The sequence below is a fragment of the Varanus komodoensis genome, unplaced genomic scaffold (assembly GCF_004798865.1).
Source record: "Varanus komodoensis strain SLA01 unplaced genomic scaffold, ASM479886v1 scaffold1, whole genome shotgun sequence".
Classification (NCBI taxonomy): domain Eukaryota; kingdom Metazoa; phylum Chordata; class Lepidosauria; order Squamata; family Varanidae; genus Varanus; species Varanus komodoensis.
Genome location: NW_025335268.1, coordinates 84,276,050 through 84,289,944, shown reverse-complemented (window position 1 = coordinate 84,289,944; position 13,895 = coordinate 84,276,050). Strand labels below are relative to the sequence as shown.

Here is a 13,895-nt window from a genome sequence, read left to right as displayed (position 1 = left end):
CGCTGCTGATTGGTCGCCGGCGCCCAAGAAGGGGCGGAGCCGCTGTCGCCCTGGGAGACGGGTGAGCGAGAAGCCGGAAGCGGGTGTTTAAAGCGGAGGGCAGGGCGCGGCGCACTCGGGCGGCGGCTGCAGTAGTGGCTCCCGCTCCCGCAGGGCGAGTGCGTGGCGTGGCGTGGCGTGGCGTGGCGTGGCGTGGCGTGGCGTGGCGTGGCGCTGAGCCATGGGTTGCTTCTTCTCCAAGCGGAGAAAGCAGGCCAAGGAGCTGAAGCCCAGCGCGGAGCAGGGCGGCGCTGGGCCGCCGGAGGCCGAGAAACAGGCGCAGTACAGCTGGGACCAGCGAGCCAAGGTGAGCCAGGCCGTCTCAGGAGAGCCTCCGGTCCGAGCCGCTCCTCCCCTGCGACAGGGTCCGCCTTGCCCTCGATGTCGCCCGCGTTTTCGCTCGTCTGTCCTCGTCGTCGTCCTGGGCTTGCCATTCCAGTTACCGCGGGGGAAGCCCAGTTCAACTTAGTGGTACTTAATTCGGAGGGAACGTGTGCGGTATTTCACTGACCGTCAGAAGAGTGGAAAAGACGGGGGAGGAGGAGTCTCTGCTGGGTTTCTTCTTTCGTGGTTCTAAACTGTATTTATGGTAGCATCCCTATGCAGCGAGGAGCTTTGAAAAAGCTGTTTTCCGTGAAAAGCAGCGTGTAAAATTTGCCAACCAGCCCCCAATCAAATAGTTGTCCCCCGAGATCTCTTTTCTCTCCCGTATTAAGCATACCTATCCCTCTGCTTTTGTCTCTCTCTCCTCTTTCTCAACACACACCCAAGTTCCTTTTGCAAGTATCCTGCAATACTTCCCTTTTTCTGTGAACACGAGGCAGCACTCGCATGGACACTGGCAGGATAGAGGATGATAGTAGTTTCTTGGAATGGGGAAGTTAAAATACTAGGGGGTCCCTCCCTGTACTCCCTGTGCAATGACAATGTGTCTATTGTCATTATATTGCTTGTTTGTAGTTAACACCAGTGAATTATCCTCTGTACATGTCGAACTGGTGATCAATGAATGCATTCTTTTGGATGGCCTGGGTTTTTCCCAGGTCAATATTTATGCAGAAAAGTGGTATTCAAGCTCATTCCATAATGAGCATCTCTGTGTGAAATTATTGTTGTAATTTAATATAATACAGCTCTTTAATGCATGATAAACAATGCTGACATGTGCACAGTTGAATGTTGTGCCATGTTCATGAATATGTTCTCCTGTGCTTCTCCAACCCAAGTTTTTCTTTGCACTTGCTTCCTGTTACTCCATGCATTTCCTCAGTTCTAATACTTTCTTCCTCTTAGCATCCTCAGTATACCCAACATCACTTACCCCTCATCTTTCTTACTCTTGAGGTAGTGAAAGGCAGGTCTTCCCCTTTCTCTAGCCCTTTCAGCTCTTCCTTAAAATATTTAAAGAGTGTTATGACACACTGATTGTGGCATAAACCTGTTTGAATTAAAGCTGAAAGCATCGGAAGCATGAATTTTGTTTCAGATCATGGAGGCTTCTGCCACAAATCTGCCAGTTGCTTAAGTACTCCGGATAGGTTGTTCCTAAGCAAGACTAATATGCCTGTTGTTCTGGATTGAATTTGGGTTAGAGGTGGTAGATATTGAACTTGGTGGGTTTTGGACTAAGGTCTCACCAGTACAACATTATGTACATAAGACATAATTATTATGTTTTGCTTTATTACCATCCTGCATCCCCTCCAGGTGTCCCTTGGTTATTGGAAAGAGCCAATACATAGTGACAAATGCTGCTGTTACCTCCCAGTGGATTCAGTGTGTGTATGTAATTAAATGCATTATTTCCACAGCCTCTTTCTAACTGCATACATCTTATTTGTAAGAGGCTTTCAGTAGTTTGAAAATTATGTAAACATGGAACATCTGAATCATGGTATGGTTTGCTTTTTTGTGAATTCAAGAGAGTTAACTCCCATATAGTCTTTGACTCACTTCCTCATGTAGTAATGAAAGAAACTTTTCAACTTGTCAGTAATACTGCATAGTTTGTAACTGATATTCATACACTGATATGTTTAATAAGATGTGGCTACATTTGCCAAAGACCCTAGATCTTGGGAATCTTAATGATAATGTGGTGTATAAATGGTTACTAACCTAGATGATTAATAATTGAAATGAATTCACAATTTTTCTTTCACATTGAAGGAAAGAGTGTATATCTAGAGTAATTATGAATGAACAGTATGCTGTTAAAATGCTCAGGATAAATTTTAAAGGTGATTTATCATATTGTTTCTTTCTTAGCTATTTATTTAGCTAGAACAGTGATGGCAAAACTTTTAGAGACCAAGTGGCCAAACTGCAACCCAAAACTCACTTATTTACCGCAAAGTGCCAACACTACAATAAAACCTGGATACTGAGGTTTTAGTTTAGAAAAAACAACTCATACATTAACATCTTTTGTCCTAAACGAAAAACACAATAACAGAGCTTTCAATGATACAAACAGCTTTTTATTGAAAGGCAAAAGTTTGCATTTGGCATGCTTTTATACAATGTGATCTTTGCTGTTGTATGCATGGTGTTGTGTATATATATCCTTGCTCTCATTTTCATAAATTCTTCACAAACAACCATATGATGCTGCAGATTCAAATATGCAAGGGGGACAGTGCAATATTAAAGGAATCTCAGTCTCTTAATTAGAACATCTCTTTACTAAATCTTAGATATTAAATTTCTATTTTTCATAAGAAAACCCAAAGCTAAAATCTTGTGTTAATAAAAATGAACGAATTAAAACTCACAGCCAGTCCAAGCAAATACATATATCTCCTTGGCAGCGCACTCACCAGCCAAGCGAAAGCTCGGACTAGTCGCAGCTAATGAGTCGCGGCTCGTGACATCATCACCTGGTGCTGCTGCTCCTTTCCGAGCATGCGATTGGCCCCCGTGTGTGCTGTTATCTGATGCTCAGCTGCTGGGGTGATGCTGGGGTGACTTGGCTCGTGTGCTGACAGAGAGGGCTCTGTGTGCCTGCTGCGGCACACGTGCCATAGGTTCACCACCACTGAGCTAGAATGACCAACTCCAGTTCCTCTTATTTGTCGCTCCTTATTCATACTGGTTAAACTTCTTGAAGCTTCCCGTTTCCATCCTGCTATAGCATGGGCAAGATCACCAAGAGTGGCAAGGGCTATTTTCCTGCTTTTCCCCGTTTCCCTTTATGCATGGTGGGGGTTAGTTACTCAGGTTTGAATGACATGACAACCCCTTTTGGATAAAGAAACCATTAGAACAGCCTAGGGCATCTCAAGGTAGCTTGTCCGAAAAAAAGCAGGCTACCCTGTGAGAAGTGGTATGGCTTCAGATGACATGATAATCCATTGTGGCTGGTATTCAGTGGGTTGTTGTGCCATATGAATTTGGGGACTGGGGCTGAAACAGTCATACTAATTTACTATGTTTCTTCCAGTTCTAAAAGTTCCCCTATACCTGCAGCAGTCTTGCTTAAATTTAAAGGCAGAAGCAGTGAAACATACTACTGGGTGTACAGTTTATTTTCATTAGCTGCATGGCACACTTCCTTAATTTATTTCAGGGATATGTGACACTAAACTCATTAATAAACAGTATGTTCAATGACAGGATGATTTACTGTTGGTTTCTTTATTCTCAATTACTATAAAAAAGTACAAATTCAGATATATGAATGTCTTCCTGAGAGTAACTTGACTTATGAAGGTGGTTATGGTTTTTTCATCTGTTATGTCAGAGTATTCTTGGTAAGGGTTCTAGGAAGAAAAGCTTTTTATGTACAGTTTTTTATCACTTACCAAAGATCATAGAAGGGTGACATATACATGTGTGTACTTCATTTGAACAACAGCCTTGGTGGGTAGGCTGGGCTAAAGAAAAAACCTGAGTGGAGAATTCTGTTGAAGACTGAAGTGGCTAAATGGTGGGGCTTACCAATTAAATTTTAATGACTGTGATGGTCTTTAAGTGCTAACTGACTGCTTTGAAATGTACTCGTAATAATCTGTAGGTCCAATGTGTAAGTAACAGGCATGAAGATTAGAGACAGGTTAGAGATCATTAAAGACCAGATGCCATTTTGTTGTTGCTTTATTCAACAGGAAGCAGCATTCCTTGCTTTAAGCCTGGAGTTCTCATCTCCTCGAGAAAACCTAAATAAGTTGAACTTTGAATATAAATTTAACTACCTTTGCACTTTCCCAAGCTCCACAATTACCTCTTTCTTCTAAATGCTTGGCCCTAGACATGGGTGCATATGGATGTAGGGATGTATGAATGACACTGAAACCCAAGGGTTAAAATGAGAAAGAGGATAATTTATATTTTGCAACAGAAGAGTTGTTGCACATCATTATTTCTTACATTCTTGTAAGACCAGCTGCACTTTGTCACCTAAAACTTTTGAGTGGATTACATAAAGCCATGGTTTTAATATGTTCTAATACTGTAGGGATTAGAATTGAGGCAAAGGAGGCTTCTAGATAAGACATAGCACTGAAGGATTCCTAATTGGTGCAGTTCAGGTTGGATTTGCATCAAAGTGTTGGAGTGTTTCTGTTCAGTTTTCAGCTAATAATTCAATTCCTTGTCCCAGAATGTTTTGTTTTTCTGTGTAAGTCTGTCAAGTAAAAAACACCTGGATTTAGCAAGATGTATATTTTCTGTACAAACAGGTGATATTGAGGAAACCTAGTCTGCTTTAAAGTGGGATTTTTCCTTCAAATATGTTGAAGAAACTAAATTGAAAACAGTGTTGCAACTGTGTTCTTGAATTTGGCAACTCTGAGGAAGAAGGCAAACAAGAAACAAAAGTTGCTAGTATTTGGCCTGAGTCTGTTCAGTCTTAACTGGCTGCTGTTCTGTTATTGGTGCCATTCTGCCAACTGTAGGAGAAGAATTCTATTCATTTGGGGTTTTAATGACTAGTTGTGATATGTTCCATGTGGACTTTTTAATTTTGTGAATCAAGTTTTACCTGTTTCACCCAGGAATATCAAATTTAAAGTCTACGTTTTGTCATTGCATTTTTTCTCTGTTTATATTAGGACTTTCTGGCTATAACATACTATCACTTCATTATTTTTTTCTCAAGCAATCCACCCCCTCAGTCTTCACAATAAAATAAATTATATACTGCAATGCAATCATTTTATGTAATTGGCCTATCTTTATGGAAACAAGACTTAACTATGAAGTGCTATATCACATGGTATTTTTCTTCCAGATTGATCCTAAAGATTACATGTTTTCTGGACTCAAGGATGAAACAGTGGGACGTTTGCCTGGGAAAGTTGCAGGGCAACAGTTTGTTATTCAGGACTGTGAGAACTGCAATATCTACATCTTTGACCACTCTGCTACGATCACCATCGATGACTGTTCAAACTGCCGAATCTTTTTAGGGCCTGTAAAAGGCAGCGTGTTTTTCCGTGACTGCAAAGACTGTAAATGTATAGTGGCTTGCCAACAATTTCGTACTCGGGACTGCAGGAAGATGGATGTATTTCTCTGTTGTGCTACTCAACCTATTATTGAATCTTCTACAGGTATGAAGTTTGGTTGTTTCCAATACTACTATCCAGAACTGGCTTTGCAGCTAAAAGATGCTGGACTGAGCATCTTTAACAACACATGGAGCAATATCCATGATTTTACACCAGATACAGGAGAGAACAACTGGAGTCTTCTACCTGAGGATGCTTTAGTTCAGGACTATGTACCACTACCAACTGCTGAAGAACTGAAAGCTGTGAGAATTTCAACAGATTCCAACAGAAGCATAATTCCAGTAACACAGGGAAGACGTCAGAAACTCAGTGAAGAGTCCTGCCTTGCAGTATTCTTTTCTGGGGATTATACAACCGCCAATGCTAGAAAGTTAATTGATGAGGTAAGAAATGCTGTTCTGTGACCTAACCTTCTTAGGAGTTTAACACTTTAGTCTCTATATAGCCTTTAAGTGGCTGTTGTGTAATTTGACCAGTCTCCATGGCATCGCACACTGCTTCTCTGGAGCTGTAATATGCATTCATGTGCTTTGTAGGTTTGCAATATGTAGGGAAATTGTGTGGAGCTGGCTGAGAATTATCTCAAGATTATCATATAGCTCACTGATTTCTGTTCTTCTGGCTAAAAAAAGGATTAGTGATTAAAGGATAGTTGGCTAAAACATAGTCGGCTAAGACAATGTGATCTCTGAATGGGGTGGCATGCTTGTTTTCCAAATGTGGCTATGAAGGACATTGGGAAAGTGGACCTACAGAGACCATCAGGGATTCAAAAGTTTCTTCTAGCTTTTGAGACAGTCTGATGTTGACAGTCAAAGCTGGCACTTATGGACTAAGGCTTTGAAGAGTTTAGGTTCTGTGGAATGGCACAGACCTGGATAATACAATAAAATGTCATAGACATTTGTATTTTAAAACTTGTTCTTGGCAATGTCTTTTGGCTAAGGCAACAACACATTACACTGCTTGTAATTATCATAGTAAATTGTTGTATGAGGTACACTGGCATTATGCCAATTATGAATATATTTTTAGACTTGATTCTTGGACCAGTTCCACGACAACTAAGTGATCAGTAAAAACAAGTAACTGAATATTTTGAGCAAACTTCATTGCATATATACAGTGTATCACAGGAGTACACCCCTCACATTTTGTAAATATTTTATTATATCTTTTCATGTGACAACCCTGAAGAAATGATACTTTGCAACAATGTAAAGTAGTGAGTATGCAGCTTGTATAACAGTGTAAATTTGATGTCCCCACAAAATAACTCAACACACAGCCATTAATGTCTAAACTGCTGGCAAGAAAAGTGAGTACACCCCTAAGTGAAACTGTCCAAATTGGGTCCAAAGTGTCAATATTTTGTGGGGCCACCATTATTTTCCAGCACTGCCTTAGCCCTCTTGGGCATGGAGTTCACCAGAGCCTCACAGGTTGCCACTGGAGTCCTCTTCCACTCCTCCATGACGCCATCACGGAGCTGGTGGATGTTAGAGACCTTGCGCTCCTCCACCTTCCGTTTCAGGATGCCCCACAGATGCTCGATAGGGTTTAGGGTTTCTGGAGACATGCTTGGCCAGTCATCACCTTTACCCTCAGCTTCTTTAGCAAGGCAGTGGTCATCTTGGAGGTATGTTTGGGGTTGTTGTCATGTTGGAATACTGCCCTGCGGCCCAGTCTCCGAAGGGAGGGGATCATGCTCTGCTTCAGTATGTCACAGTACATGTTGGCATTCATGGTTCCCTCAATGAACTGTAGCTCCCCAGTGCCGGCAGCACTCATGCAGCCCCAGACCATGACACTCCCACCATGCTTGACTGTAGGCAAGGCACACGTGTCTTTGTACTCCTCACCTGGTTGTCGCCACACACGCTTGACACCATCTGGACCAAATAAGTTTATCTTGGTCTCATCAGACCACAGGACATGGTTCCACTAATCCATGTCCTTAGTCTGCTTGTCTTCAGCAAACTGTTTGCGGGCTCTCTTGTGCAACATCTTTAGAAGAGGCTTCCTTCTGGGACGACAGCCCTGCAGACCAATTTGTTGCAGTGTGCGGTGTATGGTCTGAGCACTGACAGGCTGACCCACCACCCCTTCAACCTCTGCAGCAGTGCTGGCAGCACTCATATGTCTATTTCCGAAAGCCAACCTCTGGATATGATGCTGAGCATGTGCACTCAACTTCTTTGGTCGACCATGGCGAGGCCTGTTCTGAGTGGAACCTGTCCTGTTAAACCGTTGTATGGTCTTGGCCACCGTGCTGCAGCTCAGTTTCAGGGTCTTAGCAATCTTCTTATAGCCTAGGCCATCTTTATGTAGAGCAACAATTCTCTTTTTCAGATCTTCAGAGAGTTCTTTGCCATGAGGTGCCATGTTGAACTTCCAGTGACCAGTATGAGAAAGTGAGAGCAGTAACACCAAATTTAACACATCTGCTCCCCATTCACACCTGAGACCTTGTAACACTAATGAGTCACATGACACCGGGGAGGGAAAATGGCTAATAGTGCCCAATTTGGACAGTTTCACTTAGGGGTGTACTCACTTTTGCTGCCAGCGGTTTAGACATTAATAGCTGTGTGTTGAGTTATTTTGAGGGGACAGCAAATTTACACTGTTATACAAGCTGTATACTCACTATTTTACATTGTAGCAAAGTATCATTTCTTCAGGGTTGTCACATGAAAAGATATAATAAAATATTTACAAAATGTGAGGGGTGTATTCCTGTGATATACTGTACATAAGAAAATAGTTTGATGTGATTTGAATTGTCACAAGTGGCATCATTCGCTGGTTTCTTTGTCTATTACCCAACTTCTGAACTGCCTAAAGGAATAGAATTCTTGTTCTTGTTTCATACTTGCTCATTTTGCAACTATAACTTTATCTTCTATGAGAGTGTTATTTAGCTATGGATAACCTGAAGTTCGGAAAATTAGGTACCTATTATAGGAAGAAAAAGTAGTATTAAAAACTCAGAATATAGCAAGTTATTTAATATTATATCAGGATTACTGTAGCCTTGAAGCATTGCAAAATGATATCAAATATCTAAAATTTTATATAGAATTCTGATTTCTTCTTGAAATTCAACAGATGACTGGCAAAGGGTTTTGGTTGGTACAAACTAAAGAAGTTTCAATGAAAGCTGATGATGCTCGGCGAGTGTTCCAGGAAAAAGCATCTGAATTTATCCCTTTACTTGAAACTGGTATGACTATGCTATTTTTTTTTGTATCCTAGTTAGAATTCATAGAGCAAGGATAATAAGAATTAAAGGTGCTGCACATAAACCTTAATAAAACTCAATTAGGCCAACTTGAATTCCCAGAATGCTGGATTAAATAAGTATCAGACACCTAATAAGCAATGTTCCACCACCTGTTGTTGATGCAGGATGACATCTAGTAAAATTGAAATCCTGAGCAAATTTTGTTAATGGGGTATCAGAATCATGAACATTTCAGTTTAAGAAAAATATAGTTCTCTATTCTGTCAATCTGAGGCCAGCATTCAGAAGTCTCAACAGGATGAAAGCAAAGAATGTTTCATAAAAACAAACTTTTCTGCAATTACACTCAGTGGGAAGAAGTACTAAAATGTGTTGTATAAGCAACAAAGATAAACCTTTTAAAAATTTAAAGCTTGAAGGAAACGTGAAGGTTGAAGAGGTATTAAAATGCACAAATAGGTTACATGAACATAGGAATACGGGACTGTTCTTCATATGGCACTATTTGATGTGACACTTTAAACAGACAAAGCCATCTCTTTAACAGGATTAGAATCTGGTAGTGAATTTAAAAAACCATTTATCTGTCTTAGTTTCTACTAAATCCATTTTATATTTCATGTGGAAGTTATTCAGATAACTACGCTTATGCTTTTGTAAGCTTATGTTGCTTGCCTGCACATTCATTCTAGGCACATTTGCTGTCAGGATTCATATACTACAAATAACTTTGGTATCATTTTCTCTTCCCTTTTTCAGCAGTATCTGAAAAATATGAGTGGTAAGAAGAGCCCTTTGGCAACTTCCAGCAAAGCCAACACCTTTTCCTCCCACAGTCCAACTGATCCCCTGCCAGTTTGTCTTAGATTCTTCCCCTTTTCCCAATGGATTATTTATAAACCATTGATCAGGAAATATCTGAATCAATCCACCCAGGGTAGGGAAGAGGGAGGGCTAGGCAAGGAGCTGCAGAGTAATTCACTCCTGCATACAAATGGACACGGGCAGCTTGTCCACTCAGCTTGCAGAGACTTGGTATTGTGGATGCTAACTGAAAGTGCTGCTAAGTGATTCAGACTTGCTTGCTTATGAGTAGAAAATGTAGAGGTGAAAAAGCTACATGTCCCACTAGTAGAAGCATGTGCACATACAGTGTAGGCACACTCCCTCAACCCCCCAGCAGATGCTAGATGCAGTTCTCAAAGTTTCTGCACCCAAATTGAAAAATTTCTGGCATTAAAATACACAATATGAACCTTTTTGTGTTACTGTTACTAACATTAAACAATATATATCTCTAGCAGTAACTCAGTATAACTGCATAAGCCTCAGTGATTTTAAATCCCATTTAAAAGGTTGAGAGGTTCTTGAGCAAAAGTGCGTTATCACGGTGGTTGTGGTGCTAGAAAATATCTGGATCAGCACAGTTAGGTTCTGAGACGAATCACTCTTCCATCTGGCTTGGAATGGGATTTGGTTTGGAGATGGAATCACTAACAACAAGCAGAATTGGTTAATCAGGTTGCTTATCAGCCAGTTTCATGTGTAGGGTAAGGATGGGTAATAAAAGTAATTGCTCTCAAGAAGTACAGCTTTATTGTGGGGTGGACTGTTCTGTATAGATCTTACTTTCATGATCTATTAATGTATATGGTCTGATATTGGACTAAATTAACAAGGCCTGTTCCAGTACCTCCTTATCAAGTAGCGTTCATCTTGAGTTTTTTTCACTGCTGAAGCTTGTGGCTAATTTGGTGAAGCATAAGGAATTTGTTTCTGTTTAGCAGTAGCCTTGTTATTTCCCCCCCATCTCTATTGCTATTTTTGTTTTTTGCTGGAGAACAGTAATAATGCAGCAAAAGTAATAATGAACTAATTTTATTCTTTGAAATAGGAAGCTAAATTTGCATTGCAATAAAATAGTTGGTACTCCAAGATATTGTTTACAAATACAAAGCCTTCTTTTTCTAGGTCCTGTTGTTGCCTTAGAGTTCAGTGGAGATGGTTGTATAGTAGCCTGCCAAGATATCGTTGTTAATGTCTTCAGTGGAGCTAAGGTGAGTGGTGGTAGATTTATCTCAGAAGTGTTCTCTGGCACTATTTTAATTTGCAATTTGTTTACAGTGTGTTATTCTTCACATGTTGTTCTTCACAAGAATTATTTACTATGAAACCACTTTGTGCTGACTTATTTAAATTACTTAAACACCAAGAGCTCTGGGCAGCATGCAGCACATATGACTCAATGCTGTGAGGGAAATTGAGGCATGAGGACCAACCCAGCTTCACCCATTCAGCAACTTAACAGAGTAGAAAGTTGAACTTTGGTCTTCTGGGTCCTGAACCAACTTTCTAACCAAGACACTATACTGTTTTTTGGCATAAATAAACCTGTATATAAATCTCATTTGCCATCCTCTTTGTATAATGGAGCTTCTAAATGTGGAAACTTAAGATAGCAAAAATTTTGAGAGTTCTGAGGGAGAAATGAAATTCTGATATGGGACTATTGAGCTCACTTGATTGTGAGCACACAATGACTTGTTGCTGTGATCTTGGTTTCTGGCATTTTAAATACTTTTTAAATTTTAGTTGATTTGTTAATAGTATGAGAGGTTTAACAGTACAATCTATTTTTATCAACTTCTGGAGTAAAACTATCAGGTTTTGGGTGGATATGCTTACATTTGTAATAAAGGTAAATAAGAGTGCCTTTTCTTTTTATTCTACAATACAGGTCTTTGTATCAGAGGACAAATTATCTGCATCCAGAGAAGTAGACAGCTTCTATAACTTTGCTGATATGCAAATGGGAATGTGAAATAAGCACAAACATTTTATTGAGACATGATCATCTCAGTGGTTGAGATGTACATCAGGTTTATCTAGCATTCTGAATTAATAGCCAAATGTTTTAAGGAAGGTAAGAATTTCTTGCCATTGAAAACATTACTGAAATGGAATGCATCCTGCAAATAGCATACAACTCAATACCTTTGCATTCCTTTTAATGTCCATCCTGTTTCTGTCCATTGTTGCATATGTGTAAATGTTATGATGAGCAAAATATTTCCACCAATTACGGTACATTTGATAGCTCTGTGAAAGCTACAAAGCTGGTACATATGCACATTAGCTTTAGTTAATATTAAACTGATGTGCACTTTTACTTCTGAATTAACCTAAATTCACCTTTTGTAGGCATTATTCTCTTATGGGTGACCAATGGCCACCATTTGGCCAAAGTTACATTTGTCATGATTTTCAGTGGGAAAAATCTAAGTTTCTAACTTTAGCTGGATTGTTTTACATGTTTACTCTGCATTTTATAATCTTTACTGTTTATAATCTTCTGCTCTCAGATTGCTGTTCTAGACCAATATTCAATATCTAGCAAGTTGAGTGATTTAGATAAACTTGAACAGAAGTAGGGTCTGTACAAGCATGCAGAGTTAGTGCTCCTGAAACTGATGCAAACAACCAACATGGAGACCTTTAGTTCTTGCTGCTGTTTGAGAGTCTTGCTTTTGGATTCTTATATGAGGTGTCTAAGTATTTTGAATTTTTAAGAAGCAGAATTTGTAGAAATAAAAGGCTCATATCTTTGATTCCTTCCTTATATTAAATCCAAAGTATAAGCATACAACTCCTACTTCTGGGTGTTCAAATCTACCCTGAGAATTTTGTAACTGTCATTAACTTGGAACAAAGAGAATCATCTATAAACTTCAATTGTGCAGATGACTAGGTATCAAATGTTTAAGAAATAAGTATTTGTAGGGCTTTGAGATGGTTTAGGATAGCAAAATAAAATTGAAGACCAAGCTGATAATGCAATTGGTCTGTTTCTAAGTGCTTGAGTCAAGTCCCTATTTCTTAGCCATGCTGAATGTTGATGGCAGCTTGCTTTAATTAAACTGAGTAAATATAGTACTCAAGGATTGTAACTGTACTGAGGTTTGTAGAAACTGTGATGTGTTACACAAACAGTAAAAAAAAAATCCGCAATCACTGTTTAAATATTTGCTATGTGTAAATAAGGCATTTCGTCATATATTAGCACTTTTATGCTGGATAAACGCTACAGATTTTTTTATTTGAGACTTTAGCAGGAAATCACTTCTAAAAAATCAGAAGAAAACCCTGTTATGTTCAGGGAGAGCTAATTTGACTAATCAGGAATTTTTTATGACAATTGTTCCTTTTTGTACTGTCAAAATTGAAGGAATCTACATAATTTCTGAATATTTGTAATTAAATACTCCTTACCTTACCCAAGAATATGGATTTTTCCCTAATATAAAATTGATTAGTTATTTCTTTACTATCATATTACAGTAGGTGCTTTATCAGGATTTTGTATGTCATGGCTTTTATATGCTATTGTCTAGCACTTGTGAAATGTGGTTTATAATAAATATTTTAAAATAACCCTGATTTTTGCTTTAGAATGATCTGTTCTGATTTAAACTTGTTCAATTTTATGTGTAGCTAGTTTCTAAATCTGAATGTCTAATGTACTGACTATGCATATTTAACCTCTTCACATAGAAATGGTTGGAACTAATACTGATACAACATTTAATATTAATCTAAGTAGATAAGCCTGATAGCAAAGTGTAGATTCAGGGATAGGTTGGGGAGATCCAACTTTGCTTGAAAATCAGAAGGAATATCAGATATATTCCTCCTGGTAAACTCTTCTCATCTGGAAACTTGCAAGCAAAGCATTGGATTCCTCAAATACATTAAATCACTTTGAAATTGTCACTATTTGATGTAAAAATACAAAACAAAACCCCTGCTGGAAGGCTCTTCAAACCAAGCGTGTCACTGTTTCTACTGTTGAAATAGTTCCATGAAACCTGTTCTGAAAAAGGAATCCCTGAATTGCCACTCACCTGATAACAGCATCCAACAGGAATGAACATTGCTTCTAGAATACAACCTAAACATATCAGTTATGGGGTTGAAACTCCTTAAAACTAGTATTATTTAACTGCAATGGATAAGGGAGTAGAATGTATCTGCTGAACGAGATATGCATCCTTTGAGTAGGTAATGTGCACTCATTGTGTTTATGCTTCTTGCCTGCT

General features: G+C 39.2%; 1 protein-coding gene across 1 annotated transcript; it reads left to right on the top strand.

Moving 5' to 3' along the window:
- Positions 1 to 100: 100 nt before the first annotated feature.
- On the top strand, positions 101 to 13,236 carry RP2 (RP2 activator of ARL3 GTPase). The gene is made up of 5 exons (XM_044433077.1): positions 101 to 346; positions 5,270 to 5,935; positions 8,664 to 8,778; positions 10,771 to 10,856; positions 11,537 to 13,236. Exons 1-5 carry the CDS (start codon positions 221 to 223, stop codon positions 11,618 to 11,620), a joined length of 1,077 nt encoding a protein of 358 aa, XP_044289012.1. The 5' UTR covers positions 101 to 220; the 3' UTR covers positions 11,621 to 13,236.
- The last annotated feature ends 659 nt before the right edge of the window (positions 13,237 to 13,895 follow it).